The sequence below is a fragment of the Habropoda laboriosa genome, unplaced genomic scaffold, assembly GCF_001263275.1.
Source record: "Habropoda laboriosa isolate 0110345459 unplaced genomic scaffold, ASM126327v1 scaffold101, whole genome shotgun sequence".
NCBI lineage: Eukaryota > Metazoa > Arthropoda > Insecta > Hymenoptera > Apidae > Habropoda > Habropoda laboriosa.
The window spans coordinates 339,448-361,756 of NW_017100207.1; the positions used below are offsets into that span (position 1 = coordinate 339,448).

At 38.4% G+C, this 22,309-nt stretch overlaps 1 protein-coding gene across 4 annotated transcripts in view; it reads left to right on the plus strand.

The window, feature by feature from the left end:
* The window catches only part of LOC108570653 (glutamate-gated chloride channel), a 35,966-nt gene extending 18,130 nt beyond the window's left edge, over window positions 1-17,836 (plus strand). For 2 of the 4 annotated variants that reach the window (XM_017932544.1, XM_017932543.1), the window contains exons 5-11: window positions 13,408-13,477; window positions 13,580-13,733; window positions 13,855-13,937; window positions 14,054-14,188; window positions 14,270-14,422; window positions 14,939-15,219; window positions 17,519-17,836. In XM_017932544.1, coding sequence (XP_017788033.1) covers window positions 13,408-13,477; window positions 13,580-13,733; window positions 13,855-13,937; window positions 14,054-14,188; window positions 14,270-14,422; window positions 14,939-15,219; window positions 17,519-17,752 — 1,110 coding nt within the window. In that variant the 3' untranslated portion in view covers window positions 17,753-17,836. Of the gene's footprint in view, window positions 1-5,049; window positions 5,118-13,407; window positions 13,478-13,579; window positions 13,734-13,854; window positions 13,938-14,053; window positions 14,189-14,269; window positions 14,423-14,938; window positions 15,220-16,149; window positions 16,186-17,518 lie in introns of all 4 variants that reach the window. The other 2 variants (XM_017932545.1, XM_017932542.1) reach the window with 2 other exon arrangements.
* The last annotated feature ends 4,473 nt before the right edge of the window (window positions 17,837-22,309 follow it).

Sequence of the window (22,309 nt, forward strand, 5' to 3'; positions counted from 1 at the left end):
ATTAATGCTGTTCTTTGTCTCGCAATTTATATATATGTATGTATATATATATGTACACAAGTAAATGAAGAAGGAGAGAAAAGAAAAGAGGAAAGTAGGAGAAAAGGATGAAGTGACACACGTACTTACACACGTTACACACGTTTTCTCTTTACCTCTTTGTGTTGTTTCTCCCTTTTGTACCAGGCTCTCTCGTGCGTATTTAAGGCCCACTATCATAAATCTTTTTTAATTCCACTATATACTATCTCGTATGTTATATTAAGCAAGCATATGTTTTGTATGCCTAAGAGAAACTTGATCGTTACGAACAGCACGACCGAACTCACCAGAATTTCAACATAAAGCAGAGAAAAGGACGAGTTTGAGAAGGGCGGGAAATTTGAAAAAATTGGAAATTTATTTCAAAAAGAATTGGAACGTTCTCGATTAAAATGAATTGCTACGGTGTCATGCTGTGCGTAACCATGAAAACTACACCACATACTGTCGCTCACACGCTATTGTGTCGTAGATGTTTTTGATGGACTTTGACGTTTCTTGACTATACGTATTTTTCACCATGTTTACGTGTGAACTGTTCAGAGGCCGGCAAAATGGCCGTTCGCCTAATGGCGCAACCGCATCCATGCAATATATACACACACGCGCACACACACATACTTACACACGTACACGTATATTAAACACAATCTGTACGAATTTCTTGTTCGTTTTTTACCTCGTTCTATTATCCTATTTTGTTCTATTACAATATATACGGTGACTCTTACTAATATTCGGACACTCTTTGGAACAGTATAACTTTTTTGAAATTCGACTCAACGATTTGAGTTTCTTTGGGAAGTTAGAAGGATTAGCGTACCAGATGACGCGTATAACACTTTTTGAAAATATTGCAACTGGTGTAAATCGCGAAGAAAATTGTAAAGGTCACGTTCGACAACTTTTCTTATCCGAGCCCGTAATGAAACTTTCAAAAATACGTTTTGTAGATTTGTGCCAATTATACGCATGCTGAAAATTTCATCGAAATCGGTTAATGTTGCTACGAGCTACAAATCGTTAAAGATTGTGAAAATCGTACTGTTTCACGACAATAAATCTGAAGATTCCTACATCGATGCCTGTCGCTTGTTTCTCCGTCCACCGATTTCGATGAAATTTTCAGCATGCGTGTAATTGACATAAATCTGCAAAACGTATGTTTGAAATTTTCGTTACAAGCTCAGGTAAAAAAGTTGTAAACAGCGACCTTTACAATTTTCCTCGCGATTCCCACAAAGTGCAATATTTTCAAAAAATTTTGTACACTTCATCTGGTATACCAATCTTTCTAACTTCTCAAAAAAGCTCAAGTCGTTTGATCCAATTTAGAAAAAGTTATACTGTTCGAAAGAGTGTCCGAATATTAGTCACTGTATGTATCGTGCTCACTTACGTTTCCTTAGTATATATCTGCACGCGCGGAAGCTGCTATTTATCATTTAATAAAACCTGTGCTCACAAAAGGAGAAAACCGAAATCAATAGGAGGTGTGCAATAATTCAAGTTATACGAGCATAACGTATTACAATAAGTTTGCCCAGCTAAGTTCCCTAATATCAACATAAATATCGCGGCTCGCCACAAAAGTCTGCATTGTCGCATAAAGAATATTACGACTAAATCCAGCAACTCTCACATAATACCTCAACGGTAAATTGCGCAAAAATAGTCGGATATGCAGATGCAGCTGTATTCCGACAAATGCATGAACCATCCATCTAGATGCTTTAAACACAATTCTCTCGTTTCTTTAGAATATTTTCGACGTTCAACTATTCGTTAGCTCTTTTAAGGGACTTCCTTGCCGTTTTTCTTTTCTTCTTCTTCTCTCTGTTCTGCGTAATTTCTCGAGGATTATTCTCTCGAGCAATTTATTCGAAGCCCTTGAAGGAGTTAACATTGAAATTGAATAACGAAGCTGTTAAATGCCGCGCGGATAAACGACGCTTCTGAGAGCGTTCGGGTGTATTTCCCGTGAAAGGTATACTTTCTATACTTTCCTCGGCAAAACAGGCGTTTTTTTTCTTTTTTTGTCGATATTTAACAATACTTCAAACTGGCTTACGTCGCTTTTCTTTCTTTCGTTTTTCCGAATTACAGCTTTACCACGAAAATTATACCGAAAGCTGCTCCGTTTAGCTTTCTTTAAGAATAATCGTAATTGTTTCGACAGATATATCGTAGTTTTTGCTCTGAATTTCGTCTTCTGCGTGATATAGCAGTAGAGCTGAATACTTTTCCTTCGAACTACTGCGAGATCCAATTCAACTGGTGAGTCATTTCCTCTTTTATTTCTCGCATGTGTTCTATCTCGATTTTTATCTCTGTGTAGAACGAATTAGCTTATCCTTATTTTCACTTCATTTTCCTTTCGTTGTATTACGATTACGTAGAGAATTTCGTCAAATTTTCAGTTCTCACTCTCCTCGTGATAAATATATTATTCGGTATTTATCCACGTGGAAAAGATCGTTTCTTTGAAAATCGTACCGTTAACACTGTAAATACAATTTAACGTCGAATTTTTCTACTTTTTCTCTTCCTTTTTTTCTCGCGTGATAACGTTAAAGAAATGTCAGACCTGTTCGTCGACACTCACAGCTCTCGAAGACTCTGAATTTTACTCGTCCGCTGTAGAAAGAAAAATCGCATGCACGTTTCAATCGCGACTTTTATATGCCGAAGAAACGCAAAAGAAAAGGGAAATGTCTTATCGTGGAAAAAAGAAACACGGTGCAGTAAGGGATTAAACGATGGCGGGGCATGCATAGCATGTTGTACAAATGTGTGTACAATTTTGGATCATTTTGAGAGAAAGCTACTTTTACTACATATAACCACCAAGTTCATTCGGTGTGAATGTATAATAAGATATCGTAGTTGAAGGAAGTATCAACGAGAGACGATGGCGTCTGTAAAAAAGAAAAGAAAACGATGTAAATTGTTCGATGGAAAATGACGATGGTTTCTGTTGAGAAATGATATATAGCCGGCCAGAAAATGGGAATAGTTGGCATAAACGAGCCGCTGTTTAGGGTATATAGTACTTTACACGGTTTTAAAGCTTCTGTTAAAACCAACGATCGTTAAAACTTCAACTTTGCGGCTTGTCGAATGATTTCTAGAGCGTAGCAAATTTATATTCTTCTCTCTTACGTTCTCTGTATCTTTTTTCGTCTTTCCTTTCTTCTCCTTTGTTTTTTTTTATATATATATTATCAAACTTTTTTACCGATATTTAAATTATTCGAAGCGAAAAATAAAGCAACAAGTGTATACTTAGACACGCTTGTAAGCTTGATATTTGACATTCACTTGAAAGATGTTTTTATACTTCGATGTTTCTTTGACAGATTTTCTGTCAAACGGCAGGATTCGATTTGTTCTTTTTTTTTTTAGACGATTCCAATGGTGTTCTCCTTCACAAGGCAAGAATTATTCGCTATCACCGTCTGGAAGCTGCTTAAAACAAAATTGTTACAATCATTCTCATACTCATCTCTCACGAGTTGTATTCATCGATCTATATATGTATATATATATGTATAAGATTCAACCTATATTTATCCATCGTCGAGAAATTTTCTCTTTTGTTTCAAATCCCCCGTTCTCTTGATAATCGTAGAAACTAGCGATCACTGTGTACAATAACGCATCCTGAACTCTCATATCTTCCGCAGGGTGTTCTCATTAACATTTCACTACGAGTCGTTCATTTTTCCAATCGTCTGTAATTATGTACATTATAATTATATCTCGCATTTCACTGTAGCATACCATTTCAAACCTATGTCTCAACTTTCTCATTGGGAATTTTCTTTTTTTTTTTTTCGGTACAATTTTCCTCCCGCGAGATTCCAAGCGTTTTTTCCGTTTGGAAGAAAACGATCGAACAGGACCGGGGACATAATTTTCATTCGTCAATTACGCAGCGAAGCTGTAGGAATGGCAAAGATCAAGACTCTTGTAATTACCCGCTTCTGTAAAGTTTGCCATTTTTATCAACATACTTTCTAATTGCAGGAAAAAGAAAAACGATAGAACTTTTCTCTCGAGAGCTTTAATCGGTCTAACTCGACTAATTCGAACGTGGAGCACTGTTCCAAAAGAAGAATCGACGTCGATAACGCGACAAGTACGCCACTTTTTTTTCCCCCGTTTTTTAGTTTACAGAAGAAAAGAAACAATTCCATGAAACCTGGTAGCTACTCGTGTAAAATGGATACTCCATCGACGGAAGCTTTTCTTCTTGTCGTTCTCACGGAACTTGTCTTTTTTCATCTATTAATTAATCTCTCGATATGTGTATGTCATCCTCGATGTCGAAAGAGTATTAATAGGAGAAAAAAGGACGAGAAAGGCTTTGGCAAGTTTGTCGTAAAGTTGACACGTGTTTATGGATGTCGCGACGAAAAATTTCGACGCCATCAGCGGGGCCTCGCGGCCGTAACAATGGCGTCGCCTCGGCGTATAAACGGATCGTTCGACATTTACTCTGCAATTCTGAACTCGTGAGCCATTTCATCGTGGAACATTAGCCAGCTTCGATGTTCTCACGCGTAGAGATCACTATTCCACGTCATTTCATAGTTCACTCCGCCTGCCCTATCACCGAATATCAACGGCGATCTTTCAGGCTCTTCTTTCTTTTTTCTAGCGAAAACCGATCGAAAACGTGGAAACGAATTTCCCCTTTCGACGTAGAACGAAAACGAAACGAAAAATTAACTACTTCCCCAACATTGATCATGATCTCCCAGTAATAACCACCATAACTATATATACCCATTACTTCTTCACTCACGTGTACTGTAAATATCAGCCCCTTCGCAAAAGATCCGGCATATCCCGGCCAAAAAAGAAAAGAAAAAAGCGAAAAATTGCGAAATGACCAAAAAATTAGAAAAAAAAAAAAAGAATTCCACGTAAAAATCTCGGTAACCACGGCAACTGATTTTTAATTAATCGATTTGTTTTGTTCTGTTCCGGTCGACGTATTAGATGGGCCGACAAATGTGAAGGTCAACATCTTTCTCCGCTCTATCAGCAAAATAGATGATTATTACATGGTGAGTGCAATCTAAGTAAATCATCTAAAACAAAAGGCCTATATATACCAATCTGTATATCCACACATTGTGTATATCTATTAATATTTAACGTCACGTGTATATGATGCCGTAAGACTTGCACTTGTCTGTACTTTGTATTTTGTATTACGTGTGTGTATATATATATACGTATGTGAGAGAAAGAGAGAAAGAAAGAGATAGAGAGAGAGAGAGAGAACGAGAGAGGGAGAGAAAGAGAGAAGGAAAGGAACGAAGAGCTTTTCACAAGCCTGTTATTATACATTTGCATACATATAAATATATACATGGTGGATAACGCCGCGCTAAACAGTTGGATGTGTGCTATCAGTCGCACCTCGTTGATTTTTCTCGATGTCGTTGACTTGTCATGTTACTATAGATATATATTATATATACATATATATTGTTTATTTAAAAGGAGAGCATTTGTGTAGAGGGTGGACCGTGGAATTGGAACAAGTCGCAATCAGAAAAGAATGTCGGAGGGAGAAGGTGAATTGGGTAAAGAAGACTAGATTGTCAGCGCTATTTTGTTTTTGCATAGATAAAACTTTTTCTGATTCTGCGTAGAAATTCTTGAGATATATGAAAGAAATGTCTTCCTTTCGTTAACGAAGACGTTTATTTAAAACGTCTCAAGAGGTTTTAACGCAGAGTGACGAGAGTATTTCATCTGTGCAGAAGAAAATTCGTTTCCCTTTGAAAAACAAATGGAAATTTAGTCCTGAAAATGCAGTTCTCTTCGGATCGTTCACCTGTCTCCTCCGACATTTTCTTACGATTCGTTTCTGTCTCGTGGACCACCCTGTATATACGGATCAGCATTATATCTTTGTCGTATACGGAATCTTTTTGCTAGAGAACTGAAGAAAAAAAAGAGGCGCGACGGATAATGAAAGAAAATACGATATAGACTCGACCCGTGGATGCTTTCTTGTTCAACGTTTCTTTGATTGTTCTCGATCATGCGTGCGAGCGATCGTGACCAGCAAACATAAATCACTCCAGTCCTCTGATCTTCTTTTTCTTTTCTTTTTTTTTTTTCTTTTAATAATCCTCCTCTTTCAGTTTCCATTCGGTTCAGATAATATTCCCCCTTGGAAAATGACGATTCAACGAGGCGACGTTTATCTTGAGTATTTTTCAACGGGCTGTATTATCTCGAACGCTAATTCTTCCAACGATCCCTCGCGTAAACTTCCACTCTTATTTCACGCTTATCACCTCTTCGTACCTAAACGACAATCACAACGAAATACAAATCGAATCGCTCACGACGTTCACGTTAAAGATACGATCCTTCGTACGCAAACTGTCGAAGTCGAAAGTCGAAAGCTAAGAAGCTCGTTAAACGAGGAAAATGTGAAGAAGAAAAACCTTGTTTCCGCCACGTTCTATTTTTTGTCTTAATTTCTCCCTTTTTCTTCTGCGTGGTTACTAGAGGCTGGAGAGAGCAATCGTTACGGAACACTTGGAATCGCCGATATCACGATCTGCATCTGTCATTTTGTCCATCCGATTTCAACCCTTGCCTTGAGCACCTGTTGTCAGATACAGTTTCTGTACAATCTTGATTATTCCACGATCGATTGGGCACACGAGATAATTGAGAGTTTCGAACGATCGTCTTTATTCCAGCTCTAGTGATGTTTCGTAATAAATATATACACACACAAAACACACACCAAAGTCTCTGTATCGCCGTGTGTTGCTTTTTGCATTTGACGAGGTTCGGAATGAGCGTGACTAAACGAAAGAGAGAGAGAGAGAGAAGAAGAATCTCGAAGAACTTGATGTTTCTGTAAGAGGAGAAGTTTTTATCGATGTTAGAGTAAAATGAAGTGTTTCAGAGGGGGAATTGATAACCAATGGTCATGTGATAACAGTCTGTCATTAGCACACCCGACCAAGTCCCTTTTACGTATGGTCCATTAAGCTAGAAATAGATAACACTTCCGGCTGGTAATTTTCTCCTTATCTTCGTTCGAGCTAAATTGGAGAAAGATCTCTTCCAATTTTTCCTCAATTCTCAATCTGTTCCACCATTTTTTCCATTCGTTTCAAGAATGTTTATTTCAATTCGAACAATCCACTCTGATACTTATCACGAATACAGTTGAATCCTTTAACACTTTGAATTTACTCAAAAATCTACGCTGTGTCGTTTTAACCCTTTGCCTTGCGATTTTTTTTTTTTTGTAATTTCTAGTCTAATTTCTCACCAGATTGAAATTGAAGTAGAAGCATAATTCTTCTTCTGTCGCATATCTCGAGACGATAATCTACGACCACGAGTGGTCGTTACAAGGCAAGGAGTTAACGATTACGTTTGTGCATATCTGAACGCAGTTAAATCAATGTATCCATCACGTACGAAAGCACGGTAAGGCGTGCGAAGATTTAATGACTTTCGACTCCGAAGAGAAAGCTCGATAAAATCTCCCGAGCCGGCGAAGTTACACGCTTTCTTAAACATCGCAAACACGCGGTTGAGTCTAAAAAGGGTGACGATGATAAAATCGACCTCATCGTTGCGTCCAAGAGTGGCCTTTTCAAAGCTGATTCAATCTTTTTCGGCCTCCCGCTTCTCTAATTGTCGTGTCACAGAGCATGATGGAACGGTGATTATTCGCGCGACACCCTTTTCTCCCTCCCCCTTTCCACGGCCGTCGTTACATCGATATTAACCTACTTCAAAGTGGAGAATTTACAGAAAAATAAGAAAGAAAGAAAGGAAACACGCGGATCTTTGGGTATACTTTTATTATTTTTTCTCTTTAACCCTTTCATTCCTATTGGCGCGTATAGGCGTTTCGAAAATTTGCCATATGTTGCAGCCTTGTGGATACACTTCAATCTTAATCTAATATTAGGTCCACCGGAAAGTTCTGCCCGTTTTTGAATTAAAAGAAACTAATACATTTTCGGTACGTTTATTAATATTTACCGAAGAATATAATTTCCATCGTTACTAATAACCTCTTCCCAGCGTGATGGCAATTTGTGGATTCTATTTCTGTAGAATGACTCGTCTTTGGATCTTCAGATGACATCATCGGACAGAACTTCCCGGTAGACCTAATATTTCATTCGATCCTTTACACACGTTCGTTTCAATTTTATAACGATACGGGCGAAAATAAGAAATTTGATAAAAATTGTGGTTGAAAGTTCGTCGCAGTGAAAGGGTTAATTCTCTAAACATGCATGTTACATACATTTATATGTATATACCTGAGAATTAACTAACCTAACTCCTTTGCTCCTCACATTCATTCATCTCAGTCTCTCTACGATTCGAGTCATCTATCTTTCTGTCTCTTTTACTCTATCTATCTGTCTCTATTTCGCTGTCGTCCCATTTATCATCGGATCATACGCGGAATATCCGAAACGGAGTTTCATGGAAATATCGATTAAGCTCGTCGATAGATCAGCCCACGGCATCTGTTAGAGCATAATCAATGGCCGTTGCAGGAGTAAATGGATTTCGAAGAATGCACGATAATCATTCAGATGAAATATCGTGGGATTTAAAAGGAAATTAACACTGTAATTAATATAGAGACTTAGCGTATGTAGATATACAACCGTATCTGACGTCCGCCATTTTGAAATCGCGGCGTATTAATGGCGAACGCTGTTAACGCTATTCCCCGAAGAATAACGAAGTTCCTGGCAGATATTTTTCGGGGAGAAAATAATGTTCTCGTGAATCGTTGCGAAAGTATATCCCACGATATTCTTTTCTGCGAATCTTACACGTGGATCGATCGTTGTTGTGCTATACGATATTACTTTACTTACGTCATTCGCACTGGCAGAGATTTTCTCGGTATTATGAAAGTTGCAGAGCAGGGACAATTATTGTCTGGCAACAGTTGAGACGAAGGAACCTTTTCTTTCTTCCTCTTCGATAGATTTTTTCAGAAATATTTTCGACCAAGTTAAACTTAACCGTCCTTCTTTTTTTTTTATTTTCTCACGACGAAAGGAAAATCATGCAAATACGTTTTAACTCGTTGCTCTTAGAGAATCGATTACGATATCATGTACAGAAGAGAAATCACTTTTTCCATGCAGGAAACATTTCGTATGGTTTTCCTCGACGTTTCGAAAGGACGACATGTGGTATGTAACAGTTCGTTTCACTGGGACGATCTTCTCTCCTCATCCTTTTTTCTCGATCTTTCATTTCATCTAATTCTTCTTTCCCTTTTCTTTACCTTCGGTTCACTTTCTGTCACTTTTTGCATATTATAGCGAATCATTCAAGCGGCTACAATAGAAATGCAAAAGAATGTCTTCCAGTCTATGATAGCGAAACTATTAGGAGGATGGCACGTTTTTGTGTGTGTGTTAGGCAAAAGTTTTGTGGAATTGTTGCATCGAGAATATTTGCCTGTAACGATATTTCACGTCGAATCAACATAAACAGAGAGATCGATTTTTCTCTTTCTTTTTTCGATATTGTTTATTCGTCGATCTTCGGGTGCCAATATTGCCTGGCGAACATTGTACCAATATTAATTCGACAACGTATCGATCAGTGTAGAAAGGATTTCTTTTTAATATTGGTGCCAATGTTAAAAGCGCAATCGTTCGGCCTGGCGGAGCTTTTAGAAGGGTTTTAAACGAATATCTCTTGCTAATATGGAAGTGGATACAATTACTTTTCACGTTTAATCGACGGAAAAATGTTAGATCATTTAATATCCAGCTTAAACTGTAGTTTAATGCGAAGGAAATTAAAAGAGAGAGAGAGAGAGAGGGAGAGATTATAGTATAATTATAACTGTAAAATTGTAGGGTACATGATGAACGATAATTAAATTTTTCAACGCTAAAAGGTGGATAAATGTGCGATATTGGAGGAGATTTGATAAAACCCGTGTAGTACGTGCTAAAAATACGATCCGTACAACAGAGTCGGATTATTAGCTGACTCGTACTACTTGCGTATAATGTATTCATGAAAGCGAAAGTGAATGGACTGAATGAACTGACGAGATATGCCACTTTCGTAGCGCGGAATCGATCAAAAAGATGTTGAATAATTAAGTATCATCTATGAACGAGGAAACCATATATCATCGTCTGTTTATCTTTTTATACGTAGTTACAAACTACTTACAGAGAAGAAAAAAAAAAAAGAGAACACTGTAAAGAAGAGAGTACAATTTTTTCATACAACGAAGACTGTTTTATGTTCGAAATTGATAGAAAAAACGTCAAATCGAAATTTCTAACTTTTTTACCACTTGACTATTGGTTATCAATATTTTCTTCTTTTTCCTTTTTTCCATTGTCGTACGTTTGATTTTTGCGTGTGCGTTTTTGATGGTTTTCGAGTGGTTTTCGAAAATTCATTCTTTTTTTCTCAATACGTACACTTCACCCAGAAGTTCCACGAGTATTTTTCTGAATCATTCTTCAATGATCACCCCCCTTATGGAACATCATGTACTACAAACGAATTTTTCAACGAACACTTTCCAAACAACGATGTCACAATTTTTATCTTTCGTATACAATGGGTGTGACGAATTTTTTATTTGCCCACTTACTTACCCATTTTTGCACACACTGACAAAGCTATTTTTCACACACGTACCACGGAAATTCACAGTAATTCTAATAATCGACTCGAGCAATCGAGCGATCGCACTGACAACAGAAGTAAAGTAAAGTAAAGAGAAAAAGAAAGCGAATAAATTTATAAACCGAAACAAAAAAAAAAAAAACAAAAAAAAAAAAGAAAACTGTATCAGGAGGCTTTGTAGATCCTCCTTTGCGACATGTTGCTCAATTTTCAGAAACTCTCGCGGATAATGGTAAGTGTTTGCCGCCAGGGATAAAAGCGGGCAAACAGTATCATCAGCTATAACACGAAAAAGCTAAGAAACGTACCGTAACCGAAACTAAAAATGCGAGAAAAAAACCAAGCGAAAAATCCGCAAATAAACAAAAAACAATGGAAGAGCTTAACGAAACTGCTCGACAAAAAACAAAAAAAAAAAAACACGTTTAAAACGGAAAAAAAAGTGGATCGACGACTAGGTTTAAACAAATTATCGATTCTACTCGGCCGATCTTAATCGTCCCAGCCGAAGTATCGATGGACAAACAAAAAAAAAAACAAAAAAAAAACAACGTTAAACCAAAAAGTCAAATAAACTATTTTGGATGTCTCTAACCCCCCTTCCACGAGTAAAACAAACTGTAAAACAAAGTAAACAAAAAAAAAAATACAAAAAAAAAACAGGACGCCGTCGATGTGGACAGGTCCCCCCTCAAGGCTGGATAAATGAAACTGTGAGCCAAGATGCATGCGTTTGTTCACTTTGCAACGTGTATATACATATATACGATACGTTCTCTTCTACGTACATATACATACATACATATATATCTATCTATCTATCGTATATATCTATATACACGTTCTATCAATAGTTTTTTCTCAGACACACAGAGCATAGTAACTATGTTTTATATTCTAGCTGGTAATCACTGGTAGTTCACGTAGTTAGCTTCGATGTTGCTTCGTTTGCATGCCTCTTACATTTGCTTCGACGCGGTGTATACAACTATACTTGAACATCATTGTTTGTTCTCGTCCACCCCTTTTCTTCCCTCCACTCCCCTCTCTAACCCTTACCCACCACCACCACCACTTTTCTCTCACCACCGCCGCCCCTTTGCCTCCTTCTGTTACCATTCTCGGCAACGAGACTTTTCATTCCAGCAAGATATCCACACGGCCTTGATTCTTTAACGCTCCGTGGTCAAAAAAAAAAAAGAAAAAAATTTACCACGACCTTTCGTCGCCGGAGCAGAAGTGCTCTTTGCTTTCGAAACGACCTCTAAAACCGTCCAGGGTTAATCTTTTTTCTTGTCCCTTCTCCTCCTTCCTTCCCTCTTTTTTTTTTTTCTTCTTTTCTTTCTCTCTAAGACGATCTCTCCCGCGGACCCTTATTATTCCGGTTAGGTGAAGGAAGGAGGTTTTTAAAGGTGGACGTTCGGTTCCTCGCCGCGAGGAGGGCTGGTCTCGATGACGAACAGCGGGGGAGAGACGGTGAGATTGGCGATCCGGTGGACCTCGGAGCGTTAAAGGGTTGAAAGTGTGTTACTTTGGTTACCTTTTCGTTCGGTGAAATAATGTTGTAAGATACCGTTTATGTAGGTAGGATGTGTACTTTGAGAGATCGTTTGCAATGTTATTTGGAAATTTAAGAATCGTTTTGATTTCTTTTTTTTTTTCGGGTTCCTGATTTTTACGGCGAGTTCGCGGAAATTTTCTTTTTCGGTCTATCTAAAGTCTGTGTTTAAAGGGTGATTTTCGAAAGTGACTCGGTGACTTTAAGACGCTGATGTTACGCAATTACTGACCTCGTTCACGTTTATTGACGCAGCTTACTGTTCTCCCGTTTCTTCTTTGAAAGTTACACGTGTCAGCTTTCCCGATGCTAGTCAATTGTGTATTAGAGAACTTTTTTTTTACTTTGAAAATTCTACTCTTCGGTTTCTCACGGCGATACGAGTTGAAATGATAACAAGTGTCGAAGAAATGAAAAAATGTAGTTCGATGAAAATAAGATACTTCAGTCGAAAACTAACTTTACCGATCAATTATCAGCGTTCAACTTGGGAATAATTTCGAAGAATTGCCAATTATCGTTTAGTTTACACGAACCAGGTCGGTAATCTGAAAGCTCGAGTAATTGAAATTCCTCGTTTTTCTATTCGATCATTAAAAATTCTCTGTTACGCGATTTTTTCGAATTTTAATTTTTTAAATTCCGTTAATTGACAAATTTGAATGTAAACGCGCATAATTATTTATCTTTTCATCGTTGTTTCGTTTCTCGTTAATTCTTACCAACCCGCCCGCCCTCGCCCCCTTCGATAATTCTAGTAGATCGATTCGACGATTGCAGAAAAAGTTGGCCAGGAATTTCATATCTGACCGTAGAGAGGAAATTTTTATTTGTCACCTCGCCTCTTTTTTTTCTCTTTTTTTCCCCCCGATGAAATTCCAAAATAGCGAAACAAACTCGATCGAAGATCTGAAGTTCCTGCAAGTATGCCACCACTCTTTTCTCCAACCACGTCGAATTCACGAACGAGACTCCATACATAATATCCATTTATCATTATTAGAGAAATTCCAACGAATCATTTCGAGCATAATTTATTCGCTATTCACCTGTACACGATCCATTCGCTCTACTAAATCGTTTCCTCTCTTTTTTTCTCTCTGCAGGAATATTCTGTACAGTTAACATTCCGGGAACAATGGCTGGATGAACGACTACGATTCGATGATATTAAAGGTGTGAAAAATTTGTTTCGTTTCTTTTTCTCGAGATACCTATGTAAAAACGTTAGATCTCTATATGTATGTGATTATTTCAAGCGTTTTGATGAACATTCAGGTCGTCTAAAATATTTAACATTAACGGATGCAAGCCGAGTTTGGATGCCAGATTTGTTCTTTTCGAACGAGAAGGAGGGACATTTTCACAACATTATTATGCCGAATGTGTACATTCGCATCTTCCCAGACGGTTCCGTTCTATACAGTATACGGTAAATTTTTCACGATATCTCGTAAAATAGAAAAATAAACAAAAAAAAAAATAAGAAGAAGAAGAAATCATCTTCTATGAATACTGTTATAATCGAATGATTGTCACGTTTTATGTTACAGGATATCCCTAACATTATCATGCCCGATGAATTTAAAATTGTACCCCTTGGATCGACAGATTTGCTCATTACGTATGGCAAGTTGTGAGTAACAGATTTTTCTCACAATACTGTTTACCCTTGTTTACCGAATTTCGCGATTCTTCGTTTCGTCGTGAGAATGAATTTTCCGAATCTAACAAACGTTTTCATTTTTCCAGACGGTTGGACAACCGCCGATTTGGTTTTCCTATGGAAAGAAGGAGATCCTGTCCAAGTTGTTAAAAACCTACACCTGCCTCGATTCACATTGGAGAAATTTCTTACGGATTATTGCAACAGCAAGACAAACACCGGTCAGTGTATTTGTTCTGGAAATTTGACGGTAATCGTTCGATAAGTTTCAAATTGAACTTGGAAATTCGACGAACTTACAGGAGAGTACAGCTGCTTGAAAGTGGACTTGCTGTTCAAAAGAGAATTCAGTTACTATCTTATCCAAATCTACATTCCCTGCTGCATGCTCGTCATTGTATCCTGGGTATCGTTCTGGCTCGATCAGAGTGCTGTACCAGCTCGAGTTTCACTGGGTAATATTTCCAGCTTGGAATAAAGAAATTCACTCCATTCTTAATTATTCTTCAATTTTCAAATTCTCCTCCTTCCAATTTTCTATTGCTAATCTCTTGCTGTTAATCCGTGTATAGATAAACGTACGAAATAGTGGAATCAGTAAGGGATTACAACGTTTCTGCATATTTTCTTATTGCCCAATTTCTCCGTCGATTTTATTCTTCAATTTTCAAATTTCTATTGCTAATCTCTTGCTGCTAATCCGTATATAGATCAACGTAGGAAATAGTGGGAACAGTAAGAGATTGCAACGTTTCTGCATATTTTTTGATTGCCCAATTTCTCCGCCGATTTTATTCAATTTTCAAATTTCTATTGCTAATCTCTTGCTGCTAATCCGTATATAGATAAACGTACGAAATAGTGGAATCAGTAAGAGTTTGCAACGTTTCTGCATATTTTCTCTAATTTCTCACAATGTACGTTCAACAGAATCCATGTTTTATCTGAACTGAATTATTCGGACGAAATAGGTGTAACAACCCTGTTGACGATGGCTACACAGACGTCAGGAATAAATGCCTCACTGCCACCAGTCTCTTATACAAAGGCTATCGATATTTGGACAGGCGTATGCTTGACTTTCGTATTCGGCGCTCTACTCGAATTTGCCCTAGTAAATTACGCGTCGCGGAGCGATATGCACAGCGATAATTTAGAGAAAAAGTATGCATCGTCTGAATCGGAGCAACCCACCTCGATGGATCTATCTTCTGATCAAGTCGAACCAGATAATACGTCGAATTTCGCTATGGTCAGTATCCAACAATATTACAACCACATAAATGTTCACATTATTATCCTCACGCTTTCTCTATTTATACTTTCTACATTTTTCTTCTTTTTTTTTTTCTTCATCTTTTTCTCCCTTTTCCAGTGTTATCCCGTTACAATGCTGCCCCGTTACACCCATATACTTGTCTTGTGTGGGAGAAAAACATGAAATGGATTTTTTTTTTTTGGATATTACCACCATCCTCTTCTTATCCCTTGCGGTGAATCTTGTATAATTGATGTTTAATGTGCAGAATTTGAGATACTGTCATATCTGGATTTCCTTGTGAACATGTATATAGTTTTAGTTGGATTTCTTATTCCTTTCTTTTCTATTTCAATTCAGTTCTTTTAACCAGAATTCTCTGTTTATTTCGATTTAGCGTTTGTCGCCTTTATCGTTGATTCGTACTACTTGTCACGTTAGAACGATGTTTCTACTTTTATTTCTGTCCAAAATCTGAACCCACCCACCTTCTACGATATTATAATTTTCTATAGTATAGCGAAACCGTAAAATAAGGAAAAATATAGTAATCTCCTGGCAACATTCATCTTTGGTCAGTGATAAAGAGCTACGTTTTCGATTATTTCGATTATTGTACACGACGGTAAAACGCGACGATTTATAGAGATGAGATTAGATTTTTCAGTTTTCAGCTTACTTTCATTTTCTGTTAGTAGTAACCTGTTCCAATAATTTTATCAGCCAACTCTAACAACATGTTCCGTACAACATAGAGCGTTTTTTAAACTACTCTTTTTTTTTATTTCTTCTTTTTTTTCACAACTTTCTTTCTCTCTTAACAATATAGTTGCCTGAAGTGTATAATATTGAGAAAATTCTGAACCTAGCTATCATAACGTACATTCATTCTATTATTTTACTTTTATTATTGTAAACTGCTAGACCGGATATGATGGACCACTTCAACATTCTCTACAGGTAAATAATTCATTTTAAAGTCCAGTATTTTATAATCTAATTTGATTTTACATTCCGTAATGTGACTTTCAGCCTTTGGTAAACAATTTACGATCCTAGAATTATATATATATGTATAAATGTATATATACATGTATGTGTATATACATGTATATGTATATATTACGTAGGTAATGAAAGTAATCGTTAAATTTTGTAGTACTGTTTCACTTATGTTAAGAGGAATATTTTCACACGTTGTTAAGAAAACGGATAATCCAGATGTATACGATAGTAGCGTATTTAAATACACAGATCCATTCGTAGGCTTTTCACAGAAGTGAAGTTTTTTAAATTATCGTTGATCAAAGCTGGATGTGTTTGTAGATCATTTTGGCACCACCAGAGTACCACATTGCATGTTACTTGTGTACAGGGTGTCGTGTAACTGCCGGTACAAACGGACAAATAGCGATTCTACGTTGAGAAATCAAAGTGAATAATATAGGACGAAATTTTTTTCGACGAATTCTCAAATTCACTTTCCTCGAGAACGGAATCTCTTACATAGAACAAAGTTTATTCTATATTTTTCATTCAGTTTCTCAATTTAGAACGCACCGTCTTCTCGCTTCTATCGGCAGTTGCACGACATCCTGTCTATACGAATTTTAGACCATTCGACTAAAAGAACAGATCCATAGAACGAATATCTTTATCTATTCACAACTTAGATTACTCTCCTGGTATGTGAAACTCCGTAAGAACCGTGAATCAAAATGTGATGCATGTACGCGCAAGTTCGACACCAAAGATATACCAGAAAAGAAAAAGAAACGTTCGTCTTTATCGAAAGAATCGCGGACCGCAAAAATGTTAGCTTTACGTGTTAAATGTTCTCTTTCTTTAAATGATCGTTCTGTCGTTATGGAAATTATCCGGGGTACATTTTATTCCTTTTTCAACATCACTTCTCGCAAGGGCCAAATAGTTTACAATACAAAATTATTGCATCCTATTCTCAAGCTATATACACGGCGACTCGCTGATTCGCCACGATTATTCAAAATTAACGAAACCTCGGAATTCTCGAATCGAAATCAGAGAAAAATAAACGAGAAAAAAGTTAACCAATTCTCTGCAAGTCAACGAGTCACTACGAAATTGCACAAAAAAAAAATGTGTCGAAGCAAAAAAAAAAAAAGAAAAACACAAAAGAAAAGAAGAAAGTAGCGTTGATTGTACGGTAATAAATGAAATTTAAAGGAAAACGAAACGAAAGAAGTCGTAGAAGTGTATGTATAGAGAATGGCATGCAACTAATGTCCGGACGTGGTCGGAACATCTTTTTCAGAAACCTCTGGTCCGACAACCGGAGGATACCATGTCGGTGGATCGAATGCAGCACTGCGAATTACATATGCAACCACGAAAAAAAAACTGCTGCAGGTCGTGGCTGTCCAAGTTCCCGACGAAGTCCAAGCGCATCGACGTCATCTCGCGGATCTTCTTCCCCATCGTATTCGCCTTCTTCAACCTCACGTACTGGTCCACGTACCTTTTTCGGGAGGAAGAGGAGGACGAATAAGCGTCGACGAGGAAGCGCTAGGATCAAGGAACGTGGCTCGCGGCCATTTCCATCGTACTCACGCAACAACAACCACCACCGACACATCCACAACCACTAAACCTCATCATTGTCGACGACCGTATCATTGTCGCCGTCATCGACATTATCATCATCATCAACATCAACACAGCAATGTGCAGCAACAGGCACAACCGCAACAGCAGCAGCAGCAGCAGCAACAACAACAACAGCAGCCGCTGCCGCCAACGTCGCAACAACATCAACTGTTACCGTCTCATCCACACCAGAGACACAACGCACGTTACCATTTGTACCAGCCTCAGCAACCGAGGTCCACGTCTACGTCCTCGTTGCACAATGTCGATGGTAGCGGTCGATATTCCCCAAGGGGCTCGCGACAATCATGCAGAAGCTCTGCGAGACCCTCACCTTCGCCCTCACCCTCGCCCTCACCTCCGCCTTCGCCGACAACATCTCGCAGAGCGTCACCGTCGCCACCCGCGCAATCGATGCGCAACATCCAATCCAAAGGCATTCACCATTTTCCACGACTTCCGCTTCCCCGTACCGAGAGGTGCTGCTGGGGTCTTTTACCGCGCAGCTGGTTCACATGCCGAGCGAAAGGTACTGCGAGGATCGACTTCGTCGCGCGTATCGCTTTCCCTCTCACGTTTCTACTGTTCAATTTGGGATACTGGTGTAACTATCTCTTCCAAGGAGACGAAGGCGCCGAAATGAAGAAGTAGAAAGATCAATTGTTAAAGGATAAATATAGGTGTCACTTTGTAGAGATTTAGATTGTTAGAGGGAGTACCGTTCGTGTGTATCCCGGTGTAAGTCGTGTCTAGGAGGAGAGAAGATTTGCGAGCGTTTGCTGCTAGGTTCGTCTCAGGGGTCTGAGAACGCAGTGACACTCTGCTTCTGATAACTGGAGCGTCGGTGAGTCCTCGGATCCTTGACGTACCTAGCTGACGCCGGCTTTGTCCTACTGGATACGGTTCACGCGTCTCGAACGGTGGTAAATTATGCGACGAACCGGGGACGGTGGAAGCTTGAAAATTTATTGAACAAAATTACACGTGTATATCTCGAGATGAATCAGAGACGAATCAGGGTTGTGTGTATTTCAATCGATCGTAACCGAGGATTATTCACTCCGAGATTCCTCCGAGAAAGATATTGCCTGTGAAACGGAATTTCTTTACGCGTGCGAGATCTACAAAGTACACACCTATCCGTGTGTTTGTTTTTTTTTTTTTACGGGAAGAACGATCAACGTAGAACAGTATACTATTGTCACTCGTGGAGGAAAGAAAGAACGAGAGGGAAAGGATAATGCACGACTGAAAGATCCGGTCCTAGTCGAATACGTCAAACTTCAAAGTCTGTCGGCCTTGGCTGTTCGAACGAATCATGTCCCCCGCTGGTCAATATACCGCGGCGATTTTTTTCTACAGTGTGTGCATCATCCGCGTCAATATTATTAATCGAAAGGGTGTGAAAGAGCGTTGAACGTCTCTCTGTTGAACAAATATCTTAGTGATAAAACTGGCGGTCCATGGGGGACAGGTTCGTTCGTACAGTACGTACGCTTGTTTTTCACGAATGAAAAAGAATATCACCAACAAATATGAGAACAAAGTGTACTTGTACGACACAGAAGACTTTTTTCAATAATCCGTGCCTGAAGTTCGATGACCATAAAAAAAAAAAAAAAAAAATAAACAAAGACCAAGGAAAGCGCAACGAAATAACAACGCTCGGTACGGTAGGAAGTACTTATATATAAATAAATAAATAAACACACAGACACACACACTCACACGCAGAAAGAAAACGAAAATGGCGTAAGAATTTAACAGTTTTTACGCTCACTCACCTACACACACATACACACCTGTAACATATTCCGGAAGACCGCGTGCCACAGGATGAGAAATCAATGTAGTGGGCCCTGTATAGCCACGGCCTGTTAACGAACTACAATGCGAGTAAATTTATAAATAATAATAACTTAAATATAATTGACACGTAAATCGTTAATACAACAATGATTCCTGTGTGTAAACAAAACAAAAGAAAAAAGAAAAAAAAAACAAGGGAAGGAGAAGAAAGGAGAAGAAACATCCTCAGTCTGAACGGGATTTATTAAGACGGGTTGAAGTTTAACTGTTCACGCCTTCTCAGCTCGGATGATCAACGTAAGACTCGGCCCGTGCTAAAACCAAAATGAGAAGAAGAAGAGGTAAATTTGAAGCAAAAGAAAGAAATGCGGAAAAGGAGAAAAGAAGAAAAGTACAGATGAAGAAAGAGAAAGAAGCGACGTTTCTCGAAAGGGGGACAATTTAGACGATATTACTACGAGAATCGCGTTATCACGAGAGATATTATTACATTTAGATAATAATTAATTATCGATCGAGATTAGTAGGTATCACAACACACCAAGAGACAGAAGAACACACTACACTCTCTATCTCTCTATCTATCTATCTCTCATGTTACTCTCCCCTTTGGACTTTTTTCGAGGTGCCCGGGGCCGCTGTTCGACGGAAACTCCCACCCGGGTTTCTGCCTCCGGAAGTATTGCTCATACACAAGTCGAGACTGAGGATATCGTTCAACGTGAAAGAAGAAACACACACACACACACACACACGCACGCAGGAAAAATCAACAATATATGCCGCAAGTACATAGAAAAGAAAAGAAAAACGAAAAAGCATAAAAAAAGAAACACACAGAGAAAACAAAAAGAGGACAAAACGTTTGCTGGGGGAAGAGAGAGAAACACGGACCCGAACCTCGTGGGTTCCAACCGAAAACCGGATTACACCGACCTTGAACAAAACACGCAACACGGAGGCGTGGAAACTTTATTCCGGAGCAAGTGTGTCGCATCTGCCAGCGAAACGTGTTTGTCGTCGTCGATACCCTTTGAAGTGAAACGGAGACGAATAAAAAACGAGGAAAAAATGAGAAGAAAAAAAAAATGAAAAAAGATAGTAGAAAAATCCGAAAAAAATGGGTTTTTGGGGGGAAGAAGAAGAAGAAGAAAAGAAGTAGGGGAGGGTGAGAATGGGGAAACGATTTTAGTTACTCTGTGCGTGTGCTTCGTTCTAATTATCGATTGTATCGGTTAATTAATCGAGGACCCGCCGAAAATAACGGCGCGTGAACGCGAGATCTTCCATCGTGATAAGCGGGTCTCTCCCTCTCTCTATCTCTATCTCTGTCTCTCTATAATATACAATATACGATATATTTTATAGTAGATCTAATAAGGATTATCTGTCCCCTCGGTTTTTTGTGTTCTTTCTTTTCCAATAACTTTCGTTTGTTGCATGCGACGAATTGATTTTCCGCGGAATCTGAGTACCTATGTATATATTTGTAAGGCACGAAAATAGACGATTTCCTTTCTTTCCTTTTTGCGAACGAAGCGTCGATAGGATCGGGAGTTTATCGAACGTATCCATTTTTCGCGTATCTCCTGGTTTTTCTCTCGCCTTGAATTTATATCTCGGTTCCTCGTTTAAACCGTGCCAGACTTCGTCGCCTAGGTTCGACACAACGCTTAGAGCGAAGTGTGAAACTTTGTTTCGAATACCTATGAAACGAGATTATAGACGACGGGTTTAACACCGATGTTTAAAAGAACAAAAAGACTTAAAACAGCGTTAAATAGCGTTACGTTAAAAAAAAAAAAGAAAAAGAGAAGAACTATCGCGCTGAAAAAAGAACAAAGCGTCTTGCTAGAAAAAGTTTGATCGTCGTTTGAAAAACGCTGTCTCACTTCCGTTTTGCTCATTCTCTCCTTCATTTTCTCCGTTCTATTATGCTTAATTGTTATTCTCTCCTTCTTGTTATTCTTACTTACTCTATTACTATTTATTATTATATATAGCACAATGTCGGATCAGTATAACGTCCTGCTCAATAATGACTGACATAAACCAATTATGCTGATTAATTGTATATACGTATTCTTATCGTGAAACTAACGCGAGTTGACGCGCTGAGTGAATTTTCCCGAATTTAAAAGAAAAAGCCAAAAAAAAACAAAAAAAAAAAAATACAACCGAAATTCGATTTTATCGAAACACCGTGGCGAAAGACACGTGACCGCAGAAATATATATAAAACGATAAATACACCACGAAGTGTAAAACTGATTGTTGAATTGTGTCTGTTTGATCGTTCGAACGTTTCCTCTGACCAGTGATTTTTTTCCAAGAAGAAGAAAGATTCGACGACGAGGAGAGCAAGTTTAAGACACACGCACAACCGATCTGCGATTTTTAAACCTTTCTCGACAAAATCACTGATCATTGTAGACTGAGAGAAGAAAGAAAGAAGAAGAAAAAAAAAGGACGATCTACTGTAGGCGGGTGAACGGAAATCGCCGGACTAGTCTCACACGAAATAATTAAACGGTAAATTGTAATCAGCGACAAATGCGTGTATCACGTTCATTCTTCGTAATTCAAACCAGGCAATCACGTTCATGTTTTATAATTATCGTAACAAAAGGAGCGCCCGTATTCTCTTGGG